The sequence below is a fragment of the Bombus huntii genome, chromosome 8, assembly GCF_024542735.1.
Source record: "Bombus huntii isolate Logan2020A chromosome 8, iyBomHunt1.1, whole genome shotgun sequence".
NCBI classification, from domain to species: Eukaryota; Metazoa; Arthropoda; class Insecta; order Hymenoptera; family Apidae; genus Bombus; species Bombus huntii.
Window position 1 is genome coordinate 6652785 of NC_066245.1, and position 27766 is coordinate 6680550.

The 27766-nt window shown below is 38.1% G+C and overlaps 7 protein-coding genes and 1 pseudogene across 7 annotated transcripts; 4 read left to right on the forward strand and 4 right to left on the reverse strand.

Annotated features, from left to right (window-relative positions):
- Nucleotides 1-1216: 1216 nt before the first annotated feature.
- Nucleotides 1217-2803, forward strand: LOC126868850 (putative tRNA (cytidine(32)/guanosine(34)-2'-O)-methyltransferase). The gene is made up of 5 exons (XM_050624791.1): nt 1217-1418; nt 1500-1569; nt 1657-1856; nt 1926-2320; nt 2390-2803. Exons 1-5 carry the CDS (start codon nt 1298-1300, stop codon nt 2711-2713), a joined length of 1110 nt encoding a protein of 369 aa, XP_050480748.1. The 5' UTR covers nt 1217-1297; the 3' UTR covers nt 2714-2803.
- A 124-nt stretch (nt 2804-2927) lies between these two features.
- LOC126868842 (uncharacterized) lies at nt 2928-5506 on the forward strand. Its single transcript, XM_050624766.1, has 4 exons — nt 2928-3377; nt 3487-4614; nt 4679-5304; nt 5386-5506. Exons 1-3 carry the CDS (start codon nt 3245-3247, stop codon nt 5089-5091), a joined length of 1674 nt encoding a protein of 557 aa, XP_050480723.1. The 5' UTR covers nt 2928-3244; the 3' UTR covers nt 5092-5304; nt 5386-5506.
- LOC126868856 (probable U3 small nucleolar RNA-associated protein 11) lies at nt 5380-6470 on the forward strand. The gene is made up of 2 exons (XM_050624801.1): nt 5380-5534; nt 5645-6470. Exon 2 carries the CDS (start codon nt 5653-5655, stop codon nt 6412-6414), a length of 762 nt encoding a protein of 253 aa, XP_050480758.1. The 5' UTR covers nt 5380-5534; nt 5645-5652; the 3' UTR covers nt 6415-6470.
- A 137-nt stretch (nt 6471-6607) lies between these two features.
- On the reverse strand, nt 6608-7576 carry LOC126868870 (uncharacterized; annotated as a pseudogene).
- Nucleotides 7577-7750: 174 nt separating this feature from the next.
- On the reverse strand, nt 7751-11114 carry LOC126868861 (uncharacterized). Its single transcript, XM_050624806.1, has 5 exons — nt 10271-11114; nt 9894-10145; nt 8522-9807; nt 8283-8431; nt 7751-8201 (listed from the first exon to the last, which is right to left on the reverse strand). Exons 3-5 carry the CDS (start codon nt 8940-8942, stop codon nt 8028-8030), a joined length of 744 nt encoding a protein of 247 aa, XP_050480763.1. The 5' UTR covers nt 8943-9807; nt 9894-10145; nt 10271-11114; the 3' UTR covers nt 7751-8027.
- A 300-nt stretch (nt 11115-11414) lies between these two features.
- LOC126868387 (nucleolar transcription factor 1-B-like) lies at nt 11415-12128 on the reverse strand. The gene has a single exon (XM_050623747.1). The coding sequence runs from the start codon at nt 12126-12128 to the stop codon at nt 11415-11417; it is 714 nt and encodes a 237-aa protein (XP_050479704.1).
- Nucleotides 12129-15568: 3440 nt separating this feature from the next.
- On the reverse strand, nt 15569-20515 carry LOC126868843 (mitotic apparatus protein p62). The gene is made up of 6 exons (XM_050624767.1): nt 20355-20515; nt 19185-19273; nt 18640-18828; nt 17958-18047; nt 17277-17445; nt 15569-17179 (listed from the first exon to the last, which is right to left on the reverse strand). The coding sequence occupies exons 2-6, from the start codon at nt 19258-19260 to the stop codon at nt 16087-16089; spliced, it is 1617 nt and encodes a 538-aa protein (XP_050480724.1). The 5' UTR covers nt 19261-19273; nt 20355-20515; the 3' UTR covers nt 15569-16086.
- Nucleotides 20516-20688: 173 nt separating this feature from the next.
- Nucleotides 20689-27352, forward strand: LOC126868851 (uncharacterized). The gene is made up of 4 exons (XM_050624792.1): nt 20689-23340; nt 24038-24286; nt 24398-24602; nt 24753-27352. The coding sequence occupies exons 1-4, from the start codon at nt 23268-23270 to the stop codon at nt 25261-25263; spliced, it is 1038 nt and encodes a 345-aa protein (XP_050480749.1). The 5' UTR covers nt 20689-23267; the 3' UTR covers nt 25264-27352.
- The last annotated feature ends 414 nt before the right edge of the window (nt 27353-27766 follow it).

Consider the following 27766-nt stretch of genomic DNA (forward strand, 5'->3'; position numbering starts at 1 on the left):
AATACAACATTTCATAGGTCTATACATATCCGATGCGTACGCAAGGAATTGAAACAGGATCGTTTACGTTCCATAGGAAGCGTGCAAACATGATGAAATTATGTAAGAACGATTTTACTCAAACTCGTGTTTCAGACAAACACGAAACTCTCGTCCGTTTCACGGGAGAATAGAATAAACGTCGTTAATCTTTCAATGCAATCATAATGTGTGATTGTGTAATAGTAGAGAGCAAAGGGGATGAATTTTTTTGCGATTACTGTTTAAACGAAACTTTGGACAAATGTGAAACCGTTGTTGATGTTCGTGAAAGATGAACTAAGTGTTGCTGTTAATAGTTCGCGGTAATATTGACTCATAAATAAAAGATAAAAGATACGATTATAAAAGACGATTATTTCTATCGTTTTTATTATCGAAACGGGAATTCCTGAGCTAGAAAATTAATGAAATAATCGTCGGGAAGGTATACGATGTTTATATAAAACGTCCAGGAAGACATAACAAACGTGCAATTTTCGAATATTCTCTACAATGCATCATCTGGAAACTACAATGATTTTCTTCACCGTGGGTATTTTTTGTACTTTAATTGGAAAACACGTATCCGCATTTGGTCCCGATAAACTGGCAGATAAAAAAGATATTCTACAATAGATCTACTGGCCTTCGATGCGAAAATATATTGTTCCGTTTTAATTACTTCATCTATCAGTGTTACGCTTGATGAAAACTCCTCGATAATATTTGTGCAAATATTTTTCTTGAATGACACATTTAATGATATAAAAACAAGAATGTTTAATCCCTTAACCTACGATTTACGTTCGAGAATTTTGAGCCGAAAACGTAAACAAGCTATTATATATTATATTATATATTATATTTGACCCGATCATCGTACTACGGGCTATGCCCGCAATAGTTACGTTTGGTCCGATCATCTACTACGGGCTATGCCCATAGTTGTAGGTTAAGGGGTTAAAAACAAACGCAAAGTAGTTGCTTTTATTTAAAAATTTATCTCTTGGTCGTAGTCCGATACGTAAGCATCGTCCCCTATAATTTAAGAATTATAAAATATTAGTCGTATTTGTACAGTAATGAACGCTGACTGAACAAATATTGAACTTGGCGGTTATTTTCTTAGTGTTACCAACAGATTAATGCTAGAACTCAGAAATACAGTTTCTGTAAGAATCTTTATGTTTGTCAGCGTGAGGAACCCAAAATCTGAAAGTAACCAAAACGTGAAACGACAGTGAACAATAAACATTGCATTCCACATTGTTTAACTATGGGAAAAACGTCGAAAGATAAACGAGATATTTATTATCGACGAGCGAAAGAAGAAGGATGGAGAGCAAGGAGCGCTTTCAAATTGCTTCAAATAGATAACGAGTGTCATATTTTAGATGGTACGTACGTAAGTATACAAAAATAAATGACTCCAACACTGCACAAATAAAATACAATCTTTTGTTTATGGTTGAAAAAAGGGGTTAACAAAGCTGTGGATCTGTGTGCTGCACCTGGTAGCTGGAGTCAGGTTTTATCACGAAGATTAAAGTATGTTGCAATCGATTTGCTAAAATTCTAAGAAGAAATCAACTTTTGCAAGATACCTAAATCTTGATTATATATTTTCACGAATAGCGAGAATTACAAAAAAGCTTTGGAAACAGGAAATGCAACGCCTCCAAAAATAGTTGCGGTTGATTTACAAGCGATGGCACCAATAGAAGGGGTGATTCAAATTCAAGGAGACATTACCAACATTAACACTGCGAAGCAAATTATTTCTCATTTTGACAATGAACAGGCTGATTTGGTAGTCTGCGATGGAGCACCAGATGGTAAATTTAAATTAAAATATTATTTTCACTGATAAATTATAATAATGCTTACAGAGTAATTATTAACAGTTACAGGTTTACACGATATGGACATTTATATCCAATCTCAATTATTACTAGCAGCTCTAAACATTACTACTCATATACTAAGGAAAGGAGGCACGTTTGTAGCAAAAATATTTAGAGCTAAGGATGTGACGTTACTATATGCTCAGTTAAAGATATTTTTCCCCTATGTTTATTGTACAAAGCCTAGCAGTTCTCGCAATTCTAGCATTGAAGCATTTGTAGTCTGTAAAGATTATTCACCACCTGAAGGTTACGAACCTCATATGCTGAATCCTCTCTTGACTCATGAGCCGTGTGATTTTAATGAGCTTACAGGAGTTAACAGAGTTATTGTTCCATTCGTTGTATGTGGTGATCTTAGTCAACCCGATTCTGATACGTGTTATCCACTGGATGTAAGCTTTTCTTATTCATCACGTTCACATTGAATTATATTTTGTACTATCTATGTTCCTTTGTTTCAGTTTGAAGGGAAGGAATACACATATCATGAGCCAGTACAAACACCGATTGCACCACCATACGAAGAAGCATTGTCTCTATTGGAGGACAGAGATACCGATTTTAGAAGATTCGATGTTAATGTAGTAGTAGATAATCTAAATTCCATGACCATTGCAGACTTTAAAAAGCAAGCGAAGCAGAAAAATAAGGAGACAAATGAAAATAAGGTGACCAAGCTACAAGACAGCAAAAACGATGATAACAGCGAAGATATATTGGGTCTTGACCAATTAATGTCTGCCCAATTATCTAATGAATCTGATAATAAAGATAATACGACGTAAAAATTTGCGTGTTATTTTATATTTTTTAATTTGATAAATTACTTTTTTAAACATGTTGTAACATTCTGTAAATATATCATTGATTCCGTAGGAATTGTTTTTATCCCATATCCTTAATCCAAAAAAATATTTAAAGGTGATATTTTATTCATTACTAAATTTTTATTCCTCCTTTAATTATTTTCTTCTATATCTGGTCAATTAATTATTCACTATGTTGCTTAAATGTCAAGTACCAGAAAGAATTGTTTTTATACATGTATACTTCGTATTGTGTTGACTATAATAAGGTAGTAAACATTACATCGTCTCAGTTTGCGTTGACCTCGTCTAACTATGGCTCCAGTTGAGGTATTTATTCAAAGATTTTTCGAGCTAAACCTGTACAATTACTATTCATCATAAAATTTTTATATTGAGTAGACAAACCGAACTTGTTACGTATGCAAGAAATTATTCTGCTGCGCATCATGCCGGGAACAGCATGAAGAGAAAAAACACAAGAAACGGCAACCGAACTGTCCATTCTGTATGAACGAGAAATTTTCGTTCAAATCCCTCGAGGATAAGGTTCTTCTGTGTCACATAGCAATCACGCACTTGCCTCTGTATTGTTATTTGTGTGGTGAGATTTTCAAACAGATTAAAGATTTGGAATCGTTTGGTAATTATCACTTTTGTATTTTTCATAAGGAAATTCATATGCGAATATGGTTACTACACACTTAATTTTGTTGATAATTAAAATTCATCTTTTATATTGTTTTCTATAGATAGAGGCAATTGCAAATGGTGGAAATCACAACATCGATATTCATTGGTGTCCAAAGAACAAAGATCCGTACTGAATACACCACCTTTGGCTTCAGAAGAAAAAGCATCGTGCGAAGACAGTAGCAACTTCGGTTCATTGACCTCTCCTCCTGAACTTTATAGATACACAAGTACGCCTATGGTCATCGGCCAAAAAACGAGTTTAGATTTTAAAACACCGAGTGCTCCGAATTTCTCCTTGAAAACACCAAAAACTAATTCCGCATTGAAAAGCAGTTTGAAATCCGACAATTCGAGCAATTACATGAGTTGCCCGTCTGCTACTATTCACGAGGAAACCCTCTTCTATTCTTTGCCATTGAACCAGGAAAATAAAGAATTTCCCCGAGGTAAATCGAAAAATCTAGGAATCATGAAGAGCAAAGATAATAGTAACACAAGTGAACGTTATACGGACAATAATTGCATGGAAGATATGGAATTAACGAATGTCGAGGATGAAGTGTTACCAGATTCTCAAGCTCTGGAAACGCATCAAGGAGAGAAACGATCAGATTCTCTAAAGAAAGTTCGATTTTCGGACCAGTATGAGATTCCTTCAGAAGCTAGCCCGATGGTTGTAATGGATGTAACGGAGAACGAAGACTACTATGAAACGTGCAACACGTTGTCCGAGATGAAAGAGTCTCTGGAGAAATCGCAGATCAAGATTTACGAGGACAATGCGAAGAATATACAAAAAGAATATCGTAGTCCGGAAAGAGTGAATGTGAAAAGCGATCAACAGCCAGCTGATTCCTCGCGGATAGTGATGATGGTAGTCATGGAAAGCAATTCTAAAATGACGACATCTGATTTGATAGAGTCTAGTTTAAAGAAACTGGAACGTATCGCTTCTAATACAAATCTTTCAACCAACAGCAACAGTTCCGCTGGTTGCAGTAGCTCGGTGAGTTCTGTTGGTTCTTATGCCGCTTCTAGTCATAATTATTACTCCTCGTCAAATGAATTAAGCAGTCCTGATAATAAAGATTCAAGTACTTCGAGTAGTAATACGGATAACAGTAACTCCGGTGGAATTTTATCCGCGGTCGCCAACGCAGTGAGAAATGTCATGAAAAATTTGGGTATGTATACTTGTCTTTTTTAAAAGTCATATTTTTAAAGAAAATAAATTGAATTAATTTTTAGCAATCGGTTCCTATAAGGATGTCGAAAAAGAACAAGTTCTTCCAAGAGAAAGCGTTGCACCGATACCCTCCACTTCAGAGGCCTCAAGTTCCTTATCAAATTTCGCATCTTCCTTTTTACAAAAATCAGGAAAACGACCGAGAGATGATATCGAAAATGCACCTCCACCGCAACCGTCAACGGAATTCACTGTCCCTCAGAATGAATTGTGCAGTCCCGTTGCGAAACGACACCGCGGATGGTATAAAATTAAAGGGCGAGAACCGATTGCGAGAATGCGAAACAATCGACAACTTACATCTCAGAGAGGAGTGTCGTCGGAAACTCAGGTTTTCCATCAGGGATCGTTATCGGTTGGAAACACAGTTCTACCTCTTCCCGATAGAGCTCACCAATCTACGCAAACCGATTGATAGTCGATAATAATTGGAATTCCAGCGATATCATTTTCTATAAAAAAAAATTTTTTTATTGAAATATATTTTTGTGTTATTGTATTGGTGTATATTCGTTTATTAAATTAACGCACTTAGTATTTCAATTAAAGTAATTGTAACATTTTATGCGTACTGTATTTATTTCATTTGTATCGTAGATTATTTTTCTATTTTGAAGTTTAAAGTGTCGTAAGTATCGTAAAGTTTGCCTGCTTTTTAATAAATAAGGTGTCATTTAAGTATGCTCCTGGTGTGATTCGAATTCGTTAGCTCCTATGGCGCTGCTGCAACTGGTATCGTATCGATCGATTGATGTTTGAGGTTATGTTTCTTAGTGTTACGACAGCCACTGTACGACAACATTATAATTTCCTTTTAAAGAAAAATTTCTTGTTAATTTAATCGTGTATTGTGTCTGGGTATGTTACACCTTTGTTTAAGACAGTATTACCATTAAACTCTTACGTATAGATTTGCTTAAGTATTTTTCGTTTTGATTTATCAAAAATATTCTTTCTAATCCTTTTAGTTTTAACAATGTCTTCATGGAAGAAAGCAGCAAAAGCCACACAGAAGACTCATCGCGAGAGACATCAACCAGAGACTCGCAAGCACTTGGGTCTTTTGGAGAAAAAGAAAGATTATATTGCCAGAGCCAGAAATTATCAAGAAAAACAACAAACTTTAAAACTTTTGCGTAGACGTGCCCTAAACAAAAACCCAGATGAATTTTATTTCCATATGATCAATTCCAAAATTACCGGAGGTGTTCATAAAGAAAAAAAAAAACGTAAAAATCATACACCGGAACAAATACAGCTAATGGAGACGCAAGATATTAGATACATTGCTCACAAGAGAAACATAGAAGCAAAGAAAATAAACAAGCTTCAGAGTCAACTGCATATGATAGATGCTGCAAATGAAACCAAGAATAAACATACCTTTTTTGTAGACGATTTGGAGGAAGTCAAAAACTTTGATCTTGCTAAGAAACTGGATACACACCCAGCATTGATATCCAGACGCACAAACAGACCAAAATTAAGTAAATTAAAAGATATGAAATTACCAGACATAGATGAGGCAAGCTTGAGAAGAATTGAAACTGATAAACACAATGCTTACAAAGAATTACAAAAGAGGATAGAGAGAGAAAGGGAATTGACTATTATACAACAAAAATTAGAAATGCAAAGAGCACTAAAAGATAAAAAAATTACTAAACCAAAACTAATAAGCGTAGGAACAAAGGATGCTGCTCCCGTTTACAAATGGAAATTTGAAAGAAAACGATAACTTCTATTATGTATAGACGTATAAGGCGTATTTTTAATAAACAATAAAACAATCTATTTTTTTTAAGTTTTTAATTAACTACATCTACGGTATAATTTATCATTTCTTCACAAAAACTTTATATCTAAGCCAGTTATTAATTAAGTATTTGGAGTAATCTACAGAATATTGTCATATTTCTTATAATATTTAGTTAATCAATATCCACGACTGTTGTTGGTCTACATCCTGGTACTGTTATTATTTCTACATCCGTTGATGTAGTTTCTTCAGTTTCCACCGTTCTCATCGTCGTCGTTTGAGTGCTCATTGCCGATGTCATTCCTGCGTTCATTGTCGTCGACGTCGTTCCGTTACCTGGTATTGTAGGCAACTCCATCGATATGCTAACGCAGTCGTAATTTAATTGCCATAGTCGTTTCTTAGAGAAGATATCCAGTCGAAGGCAAGCAGTGATTGATCTTTGAGTCAAATATAAGAAAAAAATTTAATGAGAATTATATGACATCTTTAAGTATTACATTCAAGTGTGTTTTACCTGGGAAATTTATTGAGTTCCAATATATTTACACATGCAGATGAAAAGTAACATCCTGGTATATTAGCGCAGAACTTTAATGGCTTATAGTTTGTGATTGTTCTACTTCTTAATGTATCGGAGTTCAACGCCATATCAATATTTAGCCCATTTCTTTGATAAGTAAGATTAACGCAAACTGCACGAGATAAAGAGAATTTTGAAGAGATAGTTGAGCCATTGATTCCAAAGTGATCGAAACCCGTCAATGAAATAAGAAGATTCGAAAACGATCAATAAAAAAATAATTAATTATACTAAAAACTTACGCTTTTTTTCAGCTTTGGCGTATAAAATAAAAACACTTTGACAGCAGGAGCAAGAATAAGATGTATTACAGGTACAATATGTCTGAAACGTCTGAACAGTTCTATAAGCCAAGAACCCTTTAGATACGGGGATTCCTAATAAACATTTTATTTAAAAATGTGAAACTTAACTTTTATAACAGAAACAGAGAATAAATAAAAAACTGACTTCCTTCCGTAGCACCAACCGTCCAATAAAAAATTAAACGTAACCAAAATGAAATCAGGACGCCACATACTTTGGAATTCATGCTTAGTACCTTTCAATGGACTTTTTCACTGTGGTACATTTACAGCACTGCCTCTTTTACCTCTGTTACATGGACACGTTACATCTCTCATAGTTATACTAACCGGCATCGACGATCGACGTTCCACAAAACAATATTGTTTCGACTCGGTGGTTGCTACACAGGATGTAATTACCGAGGTATAATAAAAAAAAAGTAGGTTTCAAATACATCTATTTATTCGTCTCTTGATAATGTACATTACGATATTCAGCAGTTAATTCGATGTTTCGAACGACGCAAAGTTACTTTATAAAACATGACCGAACTCGTTGACAATCATCAGACTATTAGTTTACGAACAGATCGTTGCGTTACGCTCTTAAACATAAAAAGAAAATATAATAAATAATGATTGCTGCCATACGATGGCAGTAGGAATGCGTAATTGTACTATTAAGTCCTTCGCGACTGTCACGAACAGAATCTTAGGTTTCCTCAGAAATCAAGTAAATCGTCGTCATCGTCGTCGTCGTCGTCGTAATCATAATCGTCTTCATCCTCATCATCGTCATCACCTGGCAAGAATTCTATTTGACCTAATCCACCTCCGTCCTCTGGCTTTACCAGAGCCAAACCGTTTACACCGAATCTAATGCAATCTAATCCGACCTGGAAATATTTGCATTATTCGTAAAAACGTTGAGAAAGAGACGTCCCTTTATCCATCCCCGGTCGTCAAATCCAGCTCACCTTAAATATCGTGAAATCTTGAAACTTTCCCTCCATATTTATACACGCATGAATATTTCTGCCCTGGAAATAAATGTTATAAAATCGAACACACGCTTTAACGATTGGAATTCGTGGCACTGGCACACATATTGGCCGAGGATTCTTTCCTGAAACGTTTGAAATGCTCGTGAAATTAAAGTTATCTTTTTAAAACACGGCTGAAATTTAAATATCCTATACGTTGTGACTAAACATACCAGATATGGTTCTTGTATACAGAACTCTATTATTCATCGAAATCTTCGCGGTAAAGCTAAACTCATCCGGATCGTACGTCACATTCACGCACGCTTTCTGTTTCCAAGTGTCGAATAAAATTCTAGAGCAACAACCGCAGACACCTCCTCCGCATTGACAAGGACCTTGTTTCGTAGCGGTCACCTGAGTCGTGGTGTTCGACGTAGAATTCGTCACTTGTTTCAGCAATTCTTGTAATTTCTTTGTATTCCAATCTTCTTCATTCTTCTTGGAATCGCCGTTTTTCGTAACGGCCAATATGTCATTGTCTACGGATGTTTCTAACGTTCTCTCCGAATCAGAAGCTCTCTTGTTAATCCGTTGCAAGGAGCTTTGAATGCAAAGAACAGCGAAGAAGAGTAGCAAACAGGCAGCCCTCATCTCGCGTCCTTAACGATGCCGGATTCAATGACTACGGAAGAACATCTCTTCGTGAGATGGATAGTACTCCTTGTTGAACGTTCGACACTCGACTGGTCAGTTAACGGATATCTCATTCTGACCTCGTTTTACGGAGAAATTTAGGTTTACTTCGTACTGGTCGCACGCATTTTATTTCCTGCTGGATCGCCGTGGTAATCTGATTAAGGAAAAAAAGCGGCGAGCTATCGGCACACGAAAGATTGAGAGTGCATGCTATAAAAAAAATCATAGCTCGTGTCAAGGTTCTTATAGGACATTATTTATTTATCGCGTAGTTTTATTCGATATACTGGCTTGGTACAAACAGCAAGAAAAGAATAACAGGTATGATTATGCCGATTTCGTTCAACTTTATTATACATTATACTGATAAGATAACAATAAATTCTACAGATTAATCTTTAAGTCAACGAATAAAATTGTTACAATTTTATACTTAATAATAACTATATAATTTTACACCGATATTAATTCATTTCTGGTATTCATATTTTTAATTGACCAATTTATGCCTCTTGCTCAGAAGCTAACGTTGGAACGTAGTTGTCATAATCCAGATTGGACAGAGTCTACTGCTCGAAATTTATTTCGTCGTACATTTTCGATTCCATTTCCTGTTGATTCTCTAACTGTGCGAAATTGTTCGCGGAGATACCATGTTTGCCAATAGTAAAGCATGGGATGTTTATGTGACTCTTAAAGAAAGCGTATTTAAGTCTGATGTTCGCGCAAACCCGTAAACCATTGTTAACAACAGAGACTTGTGTTTGTTCGCAAACTTTTACTCCTTCGAAAATGTTACCACACATTTCAGGTGTGTTCGCTACAACAATTGTGAAATATATCATGAGAAATTATCGTTTGATATACAAGTATAGAGGAATGAGAAACAGGAATAAAAAAGCTTACCTTTCGCGGAATGCGAGAAGATCGTTTTTCCGTTTACGGTTATTTCAAGCTTAGGGTCGTTACCGTTGACAAGTTTTGCACATAATGAAGCTTTCATGTTTTTGACATGAACACCAACGCAACAGCCATAACCGTTCTGTTCACTTTTGCATAGCGAACGTTGTTGTATCATTGCAACAAGAGCATCGCTCGTGTCTACATCTAATTCAGTTCCGGTGTACGGATCATAATACGACACTAAGTTGGACTGGACTGCGAAAATTTAATCGATTCGATATAAAATTATCCTATGAAGCGAACCGACTGCTTAAAATTACTATCTACTTCTGAATTAAATTCTTTCCAATTCTTTGACTTTCATAAAAATTATTTGTTACCTTCTTGAGAAGCTTCGATATCTTCATCGTGCAACGCAGCGCTCCAAGCAGCCTGTACCAGGAGGAGTGTCACGAAGATGTTCAACAATTTGAACAACATGATTTTGGCGAAGAAAGAAGAAAAGCAAGGTGTATTACAATTTCACAAAATGTGATTTGATTGCTTTGAGTCGAATCCCATATTTATATATCCCTTCGTGCTCATCGATTAGATGAAATCAGCACGTGACTTTTACAGACGCACGTATAAAAAGTACTTGTTAAGTATTGATTATCTTGATTGATAATCATTTGAACGACTTATAGATAATACATATATAAATATACGCCATGCTGTATACATATATATACATATATATACATACTATACTTATGTTATACCTTATAGTGTATATTATACTATAAATATCTCTATATGTAGATATTATGATTATCTGACTTTTGTCTGTTATCGCAAACTACATCGTTAATTAATTGCTGAACAAAAAAATCATTTAGAGAAAAAAATTAAAATTAAAACATAACTACTGAAGTGATTGTAAACATAAGTAGATTCGTACGTTTTCGTAGAAAATAACGAGCTGCATCGATTACTGCGTGCAAAATTATACAATTCTATTAAAAAAAAACGTATGTGATCTTTATATGACTTTTACGTACAACCTACAAAAAAATTAACGACAAAAATCGAAATAAATGAAATCTTATCTGAGATACTTTTTCATACAGTAAGTAATTTACATAGTTTATATTTACATATTAAAATCGGATTTTACATAATAAAATGTTTAATTAATACGTTTATTTACAGACCCAATATATTTATCAAACACAGAAGTACATTCCTTATTATTTTCCTAATCATTTACATTTTTAACGTAAAAAATCCATTAGTAATCTTTGTCCGTGAGCTCCTTCAACAAGTACTGAATTGTTGTTATCTATTAGCAATTTTTCAAAATCATTAATTACTTAGGAAATAAAGTGATTTATGATAACAAAAGAATTTATCAGATTTTCCACTTTTTAACATAGTTAACAATGATAAGTCGAGTTAATAAAGAGGCCTAACAATCTTGAACGGCAGTCTTTACTAAACATTCGACTGATCGATTTCGGAAACTATCGTTCCTTGATTATTTCATTATTCTATACGTATACAAAACGGGACGAGCATGAATATAAGACCTAAAAATCTCGTTTCTTTGATGTGACGATTGCTCCTCGAATGCCTATTTTCTGCTAAAAGCTGGGGCAAGCCTAATTCGTAATTCGAGTCATCATCGTAAGCTTCGGAGAACTGGTTATATTTTTTCACTTTGCCCTTCTTCTTTCCATTCTCTTTTTCGTCATAAACCAACGCGCTGATCACTGCATCTTCTTCGTCGTCGTCGTCATCTAAATCTTCGATCTCGCCTTTCTCGTCTTCGTCCTCGTGATTCTCGTGTTCACTTCCGTCAACCTTCTCATCTTCGTCCTCCTCTGCTTCGCTATCCTTCTCGTTATCATCGTCGTCGTCGTTTAAAATCTCTTCATCCTCATCGTCGTCGTCGTCATCGTCGTCTAGACTATCTCCTAGAATATCGTCATCGTCGTCTTCTTCGCCCTTAATCGGTTTCTTCAAGGGTTTCTTCTTCTTGTTCGTTTCATTTTCGATTGCGTTGATGCTGGAGCTCGTGATGCTTGGCTTTTTCGTACTCGTATCAACCGCTGTGAATTTCTTAATCGGTGTTTTATCCGGCTTCGCATAGGACTCTATCTTATTGAAGACCTTTTTAACGATTTTTTCGGCTTCGTTAACCGTCGTATCGGTGACTGCAGACTTGTTATTTGTTTCGATACTGCTTTCTTCTCTCATCTTCGAGGATTCTTGATTATACTCGTCGTCTTCTTTGGAATTATTAGCGACAACGTTACTTCCGACGCTAGAATCTACCGACAACGATATCAGCTTCCTTAGAATTGAAACTGTGAAGTAAAGAAGAGGCGGGCCGTGATCTTTTTTGATTCTTCTAAGAGTGTTGAATCCGAGAATAATTCGACGTTATCTTCATCCTCGTCTTCTTCCGTAGAAGAATTTGGCACGAAGTTAGCCAATAGTGCGCCATCCTCGAAATCATCGTCTTCCTCGTCATTGTCCTTCAGCAAGAAAATCACGTCATCGTCGTCTTCTTCCGGAACCTCGACTTCGAATACTGGAAATGGTTCTATTGGACGTAGCTTTAGAGGGTCAGGGTCAAATCAATGATATTGCAACTGCGTATATCTTTTATTCATTCTACAGTTCACAGAAAAATGTTATCAATAAATAAATACTATTAATAAATACGTATCATCACCTAAAACAGCTTGTTCTACCGTTCGCGGAGAGATGCGATCGCGTGGAAGCACGCCAACGGAAGTCGTAAATTCCCATTACGATAACAGATGAACAACAATTTCTGTTTTATATCATTTTATGGTGGACGGTGAGACGTGTTGTTGGTTAAATCAATAACGAAACGAGTTGATTTCGTTAACTATATTTACAGATATTTTAAAATGTAGAATACAAAGTTAATCGGAAGCGTTGCTCGCTCGATGATACTCGTTATAAGATTGCGCGATACTGCGGTACTGATACTAATCGTTATACTGATTCGTTAGATTGATTCGATACTGATATTCATTCGCACTACTACTGACTCGTGGAGAACTTGGTCGTGCATTTGTACTGATCGAGGGGGGTATCGAAAAGTTTGAACATGTTTGAACATGAAATCGTTTTGTCCAGAGTTTGTTTATTACATTATGTGCATCGTACAGTGTTAATCCTCTGTGGCTAAACAACTATGTGAAGCATCTTCGTATCGAAACGTCCTAAGACGCATATGCCGATACAATTCTATTGAATCAGATATGATCCATTTCGTTCTATTTCTATTATTATGTTCCTGCATAATTGAATAAACTAATATAAAACAAAAAACATTTTGCGTCTATTATTTCCTTATAAAGCGACAGAAACTTTTCGGACAACCTAATATAATCGACGTCACGAAGTGGTCGATTTCCTATTTCGGTTAGGATAACAGAGGTGGTTGAATTGACTATAACACTGAGAATAACAGATTACAATATATATTTTATCCCAACAACGTGTAGATATAGACAGATACGCTCGGTGTGTACAAATATAAGTTAAACAGATGACTGATCTAAAGATGGAAAACCAATCAAGAGATATAGACTAATCTAAGGATGACAACAAGCGAAGAGATGTTGACTGATCTGAGGACGATAAACCAGTGAAGTTCGGTAACGATGCTATCGCAGAGGAAAACTATTGTTGGGTGTTGGTCGCCCCACCACTAGTCGCTTGCGGGTGGAAATGATCGTTGAACATGGGAAAAATGCAACCTTCCCATTTTTTACCTGATGGAGCAATAACAATAAGGAACGTCTCGACTTAAATATATTTTATAACAATTAAGAATTATTGTGGTCCGACTAATTATATTTGCACAACTAGTGGCCGCCTCGACCGAGGGATGGATTCTGGGTTACGTAAAGAGTCACCTGATGTAACACAGCTAACGCGTAAATTAGCTTCGAGTTCTGTCGCTAATTCTAAATTCAGTCTAAAGCAGGCTTTGATGAGATGTTTGGTGATTTTTGGGTACTTGGAAATATTCGCATTTTATTCGATATACTGTCTCGGTACAAATAGTAAGAAACGATAACAGGTATGACCATAGAGACGTGGTCCAACATTATTATACACTGTACGTTACAATAATAAGGTACATAATAACAATAGCTATAACAATAATAACAATAGGTACTAGAAATTAATCTTTAAATTAACGAATAAAATTACCGCTACTTTTTAGTTAATAATAACTATGTCATTTTACGCAGATATTAATTCGTTCTTAGTGATCGCAATTTTAATTGTCCAATTTGTGCCTCTTGCTCGGGAGTCAACATTGACATCTGATTGTCATGAACTTCCAGATCCTGCTGTTCGAAATCTACTTCGTCGTATATTTCCGGGTTGGTTACTTGATTCTCTGACTCCGTGCCAATCTGATTCGGTAACAGTCCTAGACTGGCAATAGAGATCCCGTCATCGCCAATTTGAACGCATGGAAATCGGAATCCCGAAAATCGAAGGAAGAGAAACTGAAGATCGATGCTCGTACAAGATCGCAAATGGTTATTAATATAATAAAAGTCGAATTGACCGCAAATATTTATAAGGTTGGAAAGACCAACACATATCGGGCGTGGATGCACTATAATTAAAATATATCGTGAGAAAGCACAGTTCGATAAATATACAGAAAGAAAAGAAAAGAAAATTCTTACTTCTAAAGCGATGTGTTAATATTGGGTCTCCGTCTGCGGTTATGATAGCTTTACTGTCTGTATCGATTGTAATTCTAATACACACTGGGCCATTAAAACCAACGAAACGAATACCGACGCAACAGTTACAACTGTTCTCCTTACAGTGGCATAGCGAACGTCGATATATCTTTGTAGCAATCGAATTATTTAGTTTTAAATCGATTATCTCTTCGTTTAGCTCAGTTCCGGTATTCGGGTCATAGTACGTCACTGAATTGGCCAGAACTATGTAAATATAATCGATTCAGTATAAAATTGTCTCATGAAACGAGCCAAGTGTCTAAAATTACTATCTGTTTCCGAATGAAATTCTTTTTAACACTTTGATTGTCATAAAAATTATGGGTTACCTTGTTGAAGAGCTTTAATATTTTTATCGTGAGACGTAGAACACCAGGCTGTCTGTACTAGGAGGAGTGTCACAAAAACGCTGCACAATTTGAACATGATTTTGGCGAAGAAAGAAGAGAAAGGTGCGTTGCCGATCGGTTGAACCCACAAAATGATATCGATTGGAATGTAATACCGTGTTTATATACCGTTTCGTGCTCATCGATTATACGAAATTCAAGCGTGAGTTCTGTAGTTCTGTGTAGGGCACTGTCGATCTCTACTGATAAAACGTTTGACCCACTGATGGATAATTTATTGACTGTGATTATAACCTATATTTCGAAATTATTTATTTATTATTTACCGAATGAAAAGTTTATTTAGAGATAATCATTAAAATTGATGTGTAACTGATCTACTATTTGTCGATGTAAATAGATTTTTACTTTTTGTACAAAATAACGAACTGCTTCGATTGATGTATTCAAAAAACGTATGTGATAAAAGTAACAAAAAGCTGGAAATCATTCAAATCCCCCGTGAACAATCTTTTCATGCAGAAAGTACATACCGTTTGTGTATAAGCTGATATAAGTTTATTTAATGCAGATATAAGTTTAATAAGGGTATATGTTTAATTACAGATTCAATAAATTAATTATACGACCGTACATAAATTACATTAATTACTGTCTTAAATAGCATTAAATTATTTGCACAGATCTATATGGCGACTTTTTATAAAAGTTACATTTTAATATGTATAACTCTATCATATCTATTATCATGATGTCCGAATAACATTAGCAGAGAAGCTTTTTACAAAAAGTATTATACATATGTTGTTATCTACTAGTAGTTAATTAAATAATAAAACGATTCTTATCAAAAAAAAAAAAGAAGCTATCAGTCTCCATACTTCTTAACATATATTCCTCGATTTAACAAAGAAGTCCAATCTTGAACGATTACTTAAACTTTGGACTCAATCTTCGCCGATAATCGATTGATTTATTTGGAAAACTATCGTCTCACGGTTTCTTTTGATTATTCTATACGTGTATAGAACGGGGCGAGCATGAATATAAGACTTAGAATCTCATTTCTTTGCTCTGACGATTGTCTCTCGAATGCCTGCTTCTTGCCAAAAGCCCGGTCAAGCCTAATTCATAATCCGAGTCATCATCGTAAGCTTCGGAAGACTGGTGATGCTTCTTCACTTTGCCCTTCTTCTTTCCATTCTCTTTTTCGTCATAAACCAACGCGCTGATCACTGCATCTTCTTCGTCGTCGTCGTCATCTAAATCTTCGATCTCGCCTTTCTCGTCTTCGTCCTCGTGATTCTCGTGTTCACTTCCGTCAACCTTCTCATCTTCGTCCTCCTCTGCTTCGCTGTCCTTCTCGTTATCATCGTCGTCGTCGTTTAAAATCTCTTCATCCTCATCGTCGTCGTCGTCATCGTCGTCTAGACTATCTCCTAGAATATCGTCATCGTCGTCTTCTTCGCCCTTAATCGGTTTCTTCAAGGGTTTCTTCTTCTTGTTCGTTTCATTTTCGATTGCGTTGATGCTGGAGCTCGTGATGCTTGGCTTTTTCGTACTCGTATCAACCGCTGTGAATTTCTTAATCGGTGTTTTATCCGGCTTCGTATAGGAAGCTATCTTATTGGAGACCTGTGTAACGATCTCTTCGGCTTCGCTACCCGTCGTATCGGTCGCTGCAGATTCCTCATTTATTTCGATATTGCCTTCTCCGCTCATGTTCGAGGATTCTTGATTATACTCGTTGTCCTCTTCGAAATCGTTAGTGGCAACGTTACTTGCGACGTTAGAATCTACTGGTGACGATGTCGGCTTACTTAGAATTGGAATCGTGAAGTGGAGAAGAGGCGGAGGCGTTGTTACTTTTGGTTTCTTCGTTGCGGTCTCATCTTCGCCAGTTATAATATCTAATAGAGCTCCGAATCCAAGAACATCTTCGTCGTCGTCTTCTTCCTCGTCTTCTTCCGCGGAAGAATTTGGTACGGAGTTAGCCAACGGTGCATTATCCTCGGCATCATCGTCTTCGTCGTCATCGTCCGAACCGAGGCCAAAGAAATCGTCATCGTCGTCTTCTTCCGGGGCCTCGGCTTCGACTACCGGAAGTGGTTCTGCTGGGCGCAACTTTAGACCGTCAGGGCCAAATCTATGATATGGCAATTGCGTAAACATTTTATTCTTTCTGTATGACTTGTAAAAATATTATCGACTAATGAATATTATTATGAAATAAGTGTCATTACCTAAAGCAGCTAACGCGTAAACTAGCCTCGAGTTCTGTCGCTGATTGTAATTCCAGTCCAAGGCAGGCTTTGAAGTGATTTTTAGCATCCCGTTTAATGGAATAAATTCTTCCACAGAATTTCGTAAACCCTCCAGGTAATGGGACGCATACGGGCTTTGGATTCTTTCCTAAAACCCCATAGCGTATCAAGCGTCATATCAAATCATCGTAGATCGTCATAGTAATCATAGAAATCGTTTAGGGAACGTGTTTCCTTATTCGTTTAATGTATGCCGCACTTTCTCCTCGAACGGTCGCGACGCAAGTCGATCGAATGATGTTTATACGTTATAAATACTTTATTTCTGACGTAGCATTCGTCTCACGGCGAACAAACACAGAGGAGATATCGACTTTTTAACACAGTTTTTCAATTTTTTGTAAACATTTTTCGAACCGATAAAGCGCACTCGTCTTTTAAAAGTGCGGCGCGTACACGTTAGTCGTGAAAGTCTCGACGCATTTCCTGAATTCCGGCAGACTTTTCACATCGTTTTGCTAAACGATTAACACACTTTTCAGGCAAATAATTTTTCTGGCTGTGCCGTGAGCTTTCAAACAGAGATAAATCTGTGACATTGCATGGCGCTTGTGACGCTATCTCCAGACTCTGAAATGTATGAGCGACGCAAGTACTTACCATTTACGATTGTGCTTGTTAGAATGTTATCACCGAAGCTAAGCTGCACCGCCAAATTATCCCCTTGCAAGTATTGCAATGATGCACATCCTGTAATGGACGATATTCTTGTTCAAGTCTTTAACAAGTATACGGAATACCATCTAATTATGTACTATCGCGGATAATCGAGGCGTTTTAGTAACATTTTTTTATGCACATTTCTAGCACACGGACTTTTTCATGTACGTAAAAATATTTAGATATGCAATCCTTATCTTGGTCGATTTCAGCAAGTTGCCAACCCGATATGTTGTGCTGCGATTCATCCAAAAAATTTTCTATCAAGCTTCGTACGAACATCGTACAACACCGAGTGTCGCAAAACTTCTATTTTCGCGATATTGACAATATTAAAAGTATTTTTTTTTTTTATTACATCATAGTAGCGATTCGACAGTTCGTAACTTCAAAAATAAACATTGAGGTTTCTGTATAGACGCTTTTTTATCGTCTCGATAACTGGTATCAGTCTTGGACACTCTGTGTACATGCTCGCGTTTAATTACATGCAACGATGTTTCAACGAATAGTCTATGAAGGATCTAACAACGCGACATTTGTTTATCGTCCCGTTTCCTTTATTACTATCCTTTCTAATGGCCGCGTTCTATTACGTTCAATTAAATAACACAACGCTTACCTGGTCCTTGTAATTGCACCAACGGTATATGGAAGTCTCTGCAGCAATTGCATATGTTCTCATTGCAAGTGCAGTATCTGTTCACGTTGTCGGTTGCCTGTTTCAACGATAACGTCGATATACCGACGTTACTCTGTTCAGAACCGCTCACATCCCTGATCGCTCTATCTTCTGCTTTCTCATCGCGCTCTATGGAATTAATAAATTCATCGCGTATATACATGCACGTTTGCCTTTTTCAGGAACAGGGAGCGCGAGGAAATTGAAGAAAATAAATTTTCCGAATCTATTTTCTACCGTGAGTAATTTTACGTTTTAGCAAGGATATACCGTGTTACGTAGGAACATGTAATTTTCGAACACAATTTTTAAGTTATGTTCGTTAGACCTCTAAAAGAAGTGACTTCATCCTTCGAAATTATATCTCTTATTAACTTCAATCCTTCAATAAACGTTTCCTTTCTACAAGCAAGGAAGTCACGTGAAATTACCAGGCCATTACAAGAATTGACGTTAACAATGTGGAAACTCTTGAAAATCATTACCGATCACTCTGCCGTAAGCGGCGAACGCGATCAGAAGGACGATCAGTAACAACTCGACCACCATCGACAGCCGCATCTTCGCTCTTGTCCTGTAAATCAAAGTATGACGATGACACGAGTACATCCTACAAAGTTTTTAAGTCGACAAAGCCTAAAGATTCACGGACGCGAATATTCATCGTTTGCATCGTACGCTCGCGAAGGTCAGCCATGCGCTTGACATTCTCCGTATTTTCCTACCGCTGTCACTCGGCTTTGCACAAAGGGAAGATCTTATATCGAAACGTATTGATATTCAACGCGCTACGAACGATACGCTATCTCTTAGCCAGCGATTGCAGTAAATTTTAACGAGGACAATAGGTACACCGTTTCCTGTTGGCGATTTACAAAGCTTTGTTCCTTTGTTCCTTACCCTTTTCAAACGGAATAATTATTATTTATTAGACTTATGAATCAAGGTTTATCAACGATGCTGTCTTCGTTTCTGAAAGCAAACCGTGCAGATACAGATCCGAAATAGAGGGAAGCTAACGGAACGTCGGCTGTCACGCAGAACTGCCGGATGTTAGAGATCCGTGAACAATGCGACCACGTGTTCACGCTCGTTAACGATAGCTCGGCAAAGGGTGAAACGCGCGGTTGATCCTCCGACGGGACCAATCATTTCGAGCAGCGAACTCGTAGGAGGAACGACTTTTTCCTCTTGTTTCGACTAATGGGCTCGTCACGACGCGTGCTAACTTCTTGTCTGCGACCGGTTGACCTAAATCACGGTCACGGCCAAAGACGTCTCTTGCAAGAAGTTCACCGTTCGGATGGTACCTGAACAACGCTTCAGGAAGCACACGCGTCAGTCAGCTTTGTGCGGAACAATATGCGGTCACGTCACGAGAAACGGTGATCAGGTACGCGTAGGTATGTGTCCGATCCTTCCGGACTTAGTTACTACGATTAATAACGTGACAGAAAATTGAACTTCTTCGCTCGAGTTAAAAGTCTCGGGTATAATTGGAACAATGAGAAGCCTACATTACATAGAATCAGAGATAAAGAATTGATTAGAATTAGATTAGATTAGAGCGCTATTTCCATTAACGATGAAACTGAAAGCGTCTCGGTGAAAAAGAAGAAGAAATTAACGAAACTAGAAAACCATTTTTCACTGACCTGTGCTACTGACAGAAAGTATATACCAGACGAAAATTTCGTATAGAAGTGAAGAGGATCGTTGGAAAAGGACGTCTCTCTTCGTCGCACCCTTCAGCTCTTTTTTCCGACTCTTCGTCTTGCGGAGGCCAATGTCTAACTGAAGATGCCGCCCAACTCCCCCCAAGGTTTCTTTAAAAGTCGGTCAAGCCACCACCACCTGTCTCGACCGAGGCTACGATTATTAAGCATTCTAATTCGCTCTGGGTAAATAAGACAACGATTCCCTACCAGCCAGGGTATAGTATACCGATCGTGTGCGATCTCCCCCAATCGGTTCCTCAAATCGGATTCTCCACGTTGCACCGTTGAAAATCAAAGCGGCTTTTCGCTTTGCCTTGAACCGATACCAGGGTCAAGTACGTTCGAGCCAAATGCTAGCGACCTTTCATCTTCGATGAAAGACTTACTCTCGAACGGTACCACGATGATTCATCTCATAACACGGCGAGATCGCGAAATCAGAAAGGAGAAGTTCTTGTTTCTGATCCTCGAATGAATTTCAATTTGCGTCGTGATGTACATCGAATCGACGTGATGTAACGTTTATTAACCTACCCGTCCAAAGCAATAATGGCTTTTTATAACAGATAGAAGATAGTTCGTCTGAATTACCTTTTCCTCTTTTTCTCCTCTTTAAGAAATATACTGCATCGTAACGTTTCATTTTTGTAAAATATTATGTCGTATCTGCGCACTGTTTTCTAACGTGGTTATCTAGTTAAATCATTCTCGTCGTTCTTCTTTAATCGAGATTCTTTAGCGAAGTTTATCTCATTTTAATCATCCAAAAAAAAAAAAAAAAAGAAGAAAGAAAATTAGCATCTTGGGTCACTGTTGACGATAGTCAACGCGTTAAATTGTAATACAAATGGCAGTAAACGTTTATGTAGGTTTCAAGCATGTTTGGACGGTATAATACAAACCTCGATCACGACGTCTGTAATAGACAGTCCCACTTCGCAAAAATTTCTATCGCCATAAAGTTACGTTGTCTCGAGGTAATCGCGGTGCATCCACAATGAGCATGCCGGAAATTCTTTATTCGTCCAGCGTGCAACTCGCTCTTACCACGTTACAATTATCGGACCTTTTCACCGACCTTCAAACTGGTCGTTGGTCTCGTATCCAACTGATTAGCCTTACGAATCTCCTACCTTTATTCTTATTTATAGACTTTACCTACTTACCCAAGATTTACCCATTCAGCCGGAAGATTTATCCTGGCAAAATCACGAGCCATCAAGTTGGTATCGTGACATTTTTCAAGTATCATAAACGATGACAAACGTTCGCTGATAAAATCAACCGAGATGGCCAGTCCGAAGCGTGTTTTGATGGTCGAGATGGGGCCTTTCTCCGGTTAGTGGGTCGAAGAAAGTAGCGGTCAGGAGTGGTTTACCTTGGTTAATACTTGTTCGTCGGTATGAAGACTGCACAATGGAATTCAGGCTGTCAAACGTTGAGGAGGGCTGGATAATTATTGTCGGGGATGCACACGTTCGACTCTGGTGTATTTTAAGATAATGGGGTCCATGGTCCTCTGGGCTTCTAAAAGGTGCGACGAGATGAACGACGCCGAGGATATGTGGGTCATCAAGGGAAACGAGTTTTTACGTAACGTCAAGGGATGCTGGTGTTCGTTTCGAAAACATAATGCAATCGGGAGCAGCCTGCAGTTTGTAAACAGGAAATTAAGTATCGAGCGGACGTTTAATAAATCGTCAGACGTATCGCTACCGTTCATCTTCTTGCATCCTTTGGTCCGCAAAAATAACGATATCGAAATATATTATATAGAGTAGCTGTATATACGTAATATATATGTGGCGCGATTCACCAAGTGTCCAAGCGGAACGACGATTCTGTTTGCCCGCGGCCAACCATGCGTACGCTTTTCCTTCTCCTTTCGTTTCAAATCTATTTATTTCCGTATTTGCGCGATCGATCAGGGAAAGCCAGGAATATTACGAGTCAAAGGCATGGCCGATGAAAATATAATTACCGGAAAAAGAAGAATACTCGGAGAAGTATGGTGATCGTGGTCTCGTTAATCTCGTATTACTGTCATTACGCTCGTTACGATCCAGGTTAGAGAAGCAAGGAAAGAAAACGGACGTTATTATTAGACTGTGGATCTTTATGCATTCGTGGAGAATTGACGTGTATAGAAATATATTCTTATAATATCTAGATACCAAAGTCCTTATTTAGATTTTGGTTTTTCAATTGCATTGGTAAAAATCTGATTTTTGCCACTTTGATCGGGAATTTTCACTTTTATCCATTGCTAAATCCGAAGAAACAATTCGCATCGCAGCGAATGAAGGAAATCGTCGGACTGTTGGGGCGATGAAAATTCTGATAGAAAGAAACGCAGGGAAAAAGAGATTGCTTTTACCGATGTGCTCTGAACGACATCCTAACTATACGAAAAGAAGATCACCGTGGTTTTTGTCGATGCCCCCCAATGAGCAAACCGAGCATCGCTAGAGAGGACAGTCGCGTAAGTTCTCCTGGTACCAGGTTGCCGAAGGAGGTCACCCGGTCACCCAGATGAGGTTCTTTGCCCGTTGTTACCTCCGCACCTCGGCCAATGGCGTGGCACCTCATCGTCGCTGTGGCGAATCCTGTCGCCAGTTTTCGTGCCGACCGCCAGCCGATCACCGATCCGAGACCCGCGCCCGGCTTTGTGCCCAGATTTAAGCTGCTTCCTTGCTGGGCAGGATCTCCAGGCCTGTTCGACGCGCGAGTCCTTTTGACAGCTGCTAGTTGGTTGTTGGAGTTTCTGTCCACGAGTTTCCAGCGATAGTTCATCGCGAAAATCGACTCATCGCCCCTGTACGAATATCTGGGAAACAACTGTTGTTGGTGATGGCCGTCAGGTTCACGATTCTGGTGCTGTTGACCACCGCCGTCGTCGTGGTGTCTTCCGCTGGACTGCTCGGTGAGCAACACGGATTAGTTACGCTCTCGTGGAAACGTTTCTCGCGGTTTTTTGCAGTATCCATTGGACATTCTCCAAGCAACGAACGTCGGAAGTTCGACGTTCGTGACTGAAAATACGTACGCCGACGTTCGTGACGCGCTGGTAAACAAAAGTTCGACGTTCGCATACCAATCGCGGCCCTCTTCTGCGATAATTCGCTTTTTAACACGATGGCGCGTGCTACGTTCGGCCATTTCTCTCGATCGCCTTCATGTTTCGTTATTTCGATCGAGAACTGCTTATTTTCTGTTTTTTTTTTTTTTAACTTAAAGAATTCGTTGTTCCGTGTTTTACCTTCTATCGCGGATCGTAAGATGTCGGTAACTTGTCCCAGTAACGCGAGAAAGTTTGCGGATAGAGGCATCTTTCTGACGCATGAGTGTGACGCGACACACTTTGCGGTACGCGCACTTTGTTTGTCGTTTCGAGAAGAGAATGACAAAGCCTTTCGGCGGAGGAAGGTTCGGCAGCTCGTAGAGCGTAGAGAAATCGAAACGATGTCAACACGCGCCGAGAGAAATTTTCGAGAATATCGACTGGTGGATGGAAATCGGGGACGATATTTTTCGTCGACTTTCGATCGACGACTTTCGTTTCGATCTCATTTCTCTTGTCGAGTTTCTCTGATGCGCCTTTGTATTTTTTCTCACGACAGAGACGCTACTTTCCTGGGATATTCCAGACGCCGTGGGCAGATCAACCGCGCCGCAGTCGCAATGTCTTTGTCAAACTTCCAATTGTTTGTGTTGCATCGATCTAAATCTGACGACGGCGATCGGTGGTGGTCTCGTGGTGGACGACTTGGATGGTCGAGCGTGCATCAACATCAAGCAGAAGGAGCAGAATATCTCGTTGAACCTCAGCTACGGCGATAATCCCGTACACAATGCTACCATTAAGATCGGTAATGAATGACAGAATTATTTTCTATTCTACAGTTAGATGTGACGAATATTCCTTTATTATATTTAGGCAGCTTCAAAGAGAAGTTAGTATCATTTACGACATTTTACAGTGGACGCATCCAACAGGCCAACCTGCATGAACCTTCTGTCAGATCTGGCGCAAATATGCGCGAAATTTACGTCGATTAAGCAGGCGGAAGCTGGTTACGACGGTTGCCTGGTAATCGAGCCCGCACTGCTGGGCACACCGCAAGCCACTTACCACATGGGATGCTTCAATTTCAATCAGGTGGTGCGACAGATCGAAGCCCCTGCGTGAGTACGATCTTTGAAAACTGTTTGGCGAACGATACACGAGACGCGTATCCAATTACGAGGTGTCGTTTCATTCGTATTCGACCGCCATCGTAGCTCGACTACGAACGTTTTTATCGTTAATTCCTCGTAACTGGAATTTCCTCGCAGCACTATCGAGACGACGGAAACCACCGAGACTACAGAGGACGAGGAGGATTCGTTGAACACGGAGGAATTCATAGCAGCGGTTTCAGCCAGCGCGGAACAAGGGATAGCTCTTTTCTCTCAATGGCTTGGACTTAATCTGAATCCAAAACTGAACCTGACCAACAGGAACAATCATCAAGAAGCAAGCAGCCAACGTGCCATCCCATCCACAACTTCCAGGTCTGCTCGAGTTCATTGGGATCAAGAAGAGAAGAACGACGAACGATTCAAGCAACTGCTCAGTGCGCAAGACAACGTGTTGAAGGGTTCAGCTACGATTGGCCAATCGAACGGAGCTGAGACGACGTTCGTTTATTCGAAACCCTCTGAATTATTTTCGTCGGAGAAAAGCTCGAACGATAGAAGGATCGAGCAAATGGAGATCGAGCCGCAGCACCTGGCCGTGGTGCCGAAGGAGTCGAGAAGAGGCGGAAGGGCATACAATATTCATCAGCACGTGAACGAGATCTGAAACGTGTTTGTTCTTCGTTCGACTCGATCGATCGAGGATTATAATTAAAACATAGAGTTTAGGCTATCTCACACGTAGATCGTATTCTCATGACGAGTTAAGGCAGAGTTATTATCGTTGCCTCCTTTCTCTCTCGTATTTCTTTATGCCTCTTGCTTGTTTATTAATTCCCGATAAATTCGACTAACCAACGAACGACTACACACTCTGCCAGATTAATCGGTGATATCGTTCGTTCATTTCGAGAAGACTGACCGCTTTCTGATCAGCTCCGTCTGAATGATCTCTCGCGATTGTGATCACCTTATTTCCTCTCTCCGCGAAGTCTCTGTTACTCGAAGTGTCGCTAATAGTAACTACACGCTGGCGGTTCTGCGAGGATCGCCGGATACACCCGGACGAGTTTAGCCGTATGAAATAAACGACGATAATCCGCAATTATCAACGGGAAGAGGTGAAACAAGACCATATGTGAATCTTTTTCGTGAGAATGCAATTACGATCGCTGCAAATCCGTTTCCATTATGCGAACTATTTATTTAGTTTGGATGCCGCATAGTAAGTAGAAAACATAATAAACAGTAATATCCTGCAAGTAGTTCGTATCATCCATGCGACAACATCGAGTTGTATCTATACACATGTATCGTAAAACAGATATACACACGCCATCGAGCGATGGAATTTTTTTTATATGTTTCTTTTGTCGTAAAACAGATAACCGTGCTGCCTAACACGCGTGCACAGTAGATAGGCATTTTTGTCGTACGCGCGAGTTCAATAGATCATCGATTGATCGATCGTGGAAATACTGTCTTCGATCGATTGTGCTGGAATATTAGCTCGTGTTCGAATCAAATATAGGATCAGTCATTCAACAGGGTAGAAATTACGAACGTACATTTTTATAATCGTTCTCTGTAATATCGTTGACACGGATAAATTAATAAAGCCAAAAAGAAACGGTTCGATACATTCGTCTCATTCTGTCTACGTTTGCCCAAGTCGATCTCGCAGTGAGGATTTTCAATTACAGTGACAACAACTTTATGGCGATCTGTTAGATAGACGAAGAAGAAAAATTATTCGCCAAGTATGTATATATATGTGTGTGTGTGTGTGTGTGTGCGTGGATTTGATCTTGATACAACTACGTATATGGATTCTTAGTTAAAGAATTTTAACGTAAGTGAAATTCTTAGTTAAAGAAAGGAAGAGAACGAGAGTGACAGTATCGAAGATGAATTTTTCCACGTTAATTTCACGATTTCAGGAATGTTACGTGCCATTGCAGCTTTGTGGATCTCCATGAAGTGAATTTTGACGCGGCAAATGTGAATTGTCCAGGAATGAACACAAAGGGATTTCGATAACAAATTACATCGTTTTTACTACCATAATTGAGAATTATCGCTAATTGCTAAGTATAGTCGTTCGTTAATTTGCATATTTACATATGTTTTTATGAGAAGGAACATTGCCGAGGCAGGAAACCGCTCGTTGTTTCTGTTTACTCAGTTTTATCGACCTCGAGCAATTTAATTAGATAAGTAATATTTCGCAATTTGTAAAAGATTGAAAATGAACGACGAAGATTAGAAATTGAAATTCATTGTCGCGTTTGAAGAGTGCCAATTTATCTTTTTTCGTTTGTTATTTCGAACCGTTGTTTATTACTTTGGAGCTCAAGTTCGTTTGGTCAAATTTTCCTTTCCAATTTATCGTTCTATCAAAGTGTTAAATAGTTCGAATCTTACATAAGTAAGTTTTTTTGCATTCGTTCTAAAATTATTAACCGCTCCACGGGCAACAAACCAGACTCAGATTCTCCAACATAGATACACAACACAGTCATGAAATATATTATCGAGAAATAACATCGTCCGACAGGCGATACCTTCAAGTCCAATTTATTGATCGCTCACGTTGGCTTCGTTACACTTTGAAAAATCGATATAAGAAATATATAATTATACTTATATCACCGTACAGATAGGTATATGTATGTGTATATATATATATATATTTATTTTTTTTTCTTTCTCGCTTATTTTCCCAATATCGATACCTATAATAAGATAAGAGGAAAGAGTAAAAAAGAAAAGGAAAAGAATCGAAATGTTTCTGATGAAACGGAAGATATTATAGATGGACTAGATACTAATAACAATCTCTTTGCCTTAAAATAAACGTATCTCATTCGATTCGTCAAAATATATATTTCTACATACGTGTGTGTATATATATATATATACTATACGTGTATATACTATACGTGTATATATATATATACTATATATATACTATATATATATACTATATATATATATACGTGTATATATATATATATATATATATATATATATATATATATATATACGTACACGTATATATATATACGTGTATATATATATATATATATATATATATATATATATATATATATATATATATATATATATATATATATATATATATACACACACACACTCTAATCTATAGA

What these genes read in the sequence shown, in the direction of transcription:
- LOC126868850 (XM_050624791.1), top strand. Translation starts at nt 1,298, where the DNA reads ATGGGAAAAACGTCGAAAGATAAACGAGATATTTATTATCGACGAGCG. An exon ending in CTGCGATGGAGCACCAGATG is followed by an intron (nt 1,857 to 1,925) that starts GTAAATTTAAAT and finishes AATTATTAACAG; the next exon opens with TTACAGGTTTACACGATATG. An exon ending in ATACGTGTTATCCACTGGAT is followed by an intron (nt 2,321 to 2,389) that starts GTAAGCTTTTCT and finishes CCTTTGTTTCAG; the next exon opens with TTTGAAGGGAAGGAATACAC.
- LOC126868842 (XM_050624766.1), top strand. Translation starts at nt 3,245, where the DNA reads ATGAACGAGAAATTTTCGTTCAAATCCCTCGAGGATAAGGTTCTTCTG. An exon ending in TAAAGATTTGGAATCGTTTG is followed by an intron (nt 3,378 to 3,486) that starts GTAATTATCACT and finishes TGTTTTCTATAG; the next exon opens with ATAGAGGCAATTGCAAATGG. An exon ending in AAATGTCATGAAAAATTTGG is followed by an intron (nt 4,615 to 4,678) that starts GTATGTATACTT and finishes ATTAATTTTTAG; the next exon opens with CAATCGGTTCCTATAAGGAT.
- LOC126868856 (XM_050624801.1), top strand. Translation starts at nt 5,653, where the DNA reads ATGTCTTCATGGAAGAAAGCAGCAAAAGCCACACAGAAGACTCATCGC.
- LOC126868861 (XM_050624806.1), bottom strand. Translation starts at nt 8,942, where the DNA reads ATGAGGGCTGCCTGTTTGCTACTCTTCTTCGCTGTTCTTTGCATTCAA. An exon ending in GTATACAAGAACCATATCTG is followed by an intron (nt 8,432 to 8,521) that starts GTATGTTTAGTC and finishes CAAACGTTTCAG; the next exon opens with GAAAGAATCCTCGGCCAATA. An exon ending in AAGATTTCACGATATTTAAG is followed by an intron (nt 8,202 to 8,282) that starts GTGAGCTGGATT and finishes AAATATTTCCAG; the next exon opens with GTCGGATTAGATTGCATTAG.
- LOC126868387 (XM_050623747.1), bottom strand. Translation starts at nt 12,128, where the DNA reads ATGAGAGAAGAAAGCAGTATCGAAACAAATAACAAGTCTGCAGTCACC.
- LOC126868843 (XM_050624767.1), bottom strand. Translation starts at nt 19,260, where the DNA reads ATGCGGCTGTCGATGGTGGTCGAGTTGTTACTGATCGTCCTTCTGATC. An exon ending in AACAAGCACAATCGTAAATG is followed by an intron (nt 17,446 to 17,957) that starts GTAAGTACTTGC and finishes ATGGGGTTTTAG; the next exon opens with GAAAGAATCCAAAGCCCGTA. An exon ending in TTACGCGTTAGCTGCTTTAG is followed by an intron (nt 17,180 to 17,276) that starts GTAATGACACTT and finishes GCCATATCATAG; the next exon opens with ATTTGGCCCTGACGGTCTAA.
- LOC126868851 (XM_050624792.1), top strand. Translation starts at nt 23,268, where the DNA reads ATGGCCGTCAGGTTCACGATTCTGGTGCTGTTGACCACCGCCGTCGTC. An exon ending in GTCTTCCGCTGGACTGCTCG is followed by an intron (nt 23,341 to 24,037) that starts GTGAGCAACACG and finishes TTCTCACGACAG; the next exon opens with AGACGCTACTTTCCTGGGAT. An exon ending in CGACAGATCGAAGCCCCTGC is followed by an intron (nt 24,603 to 24,752) that starts GTGAGTACGATC and finishes ATTTCCTCGCAG; the next exon opens with CACTATCGAGACGACGGAAA.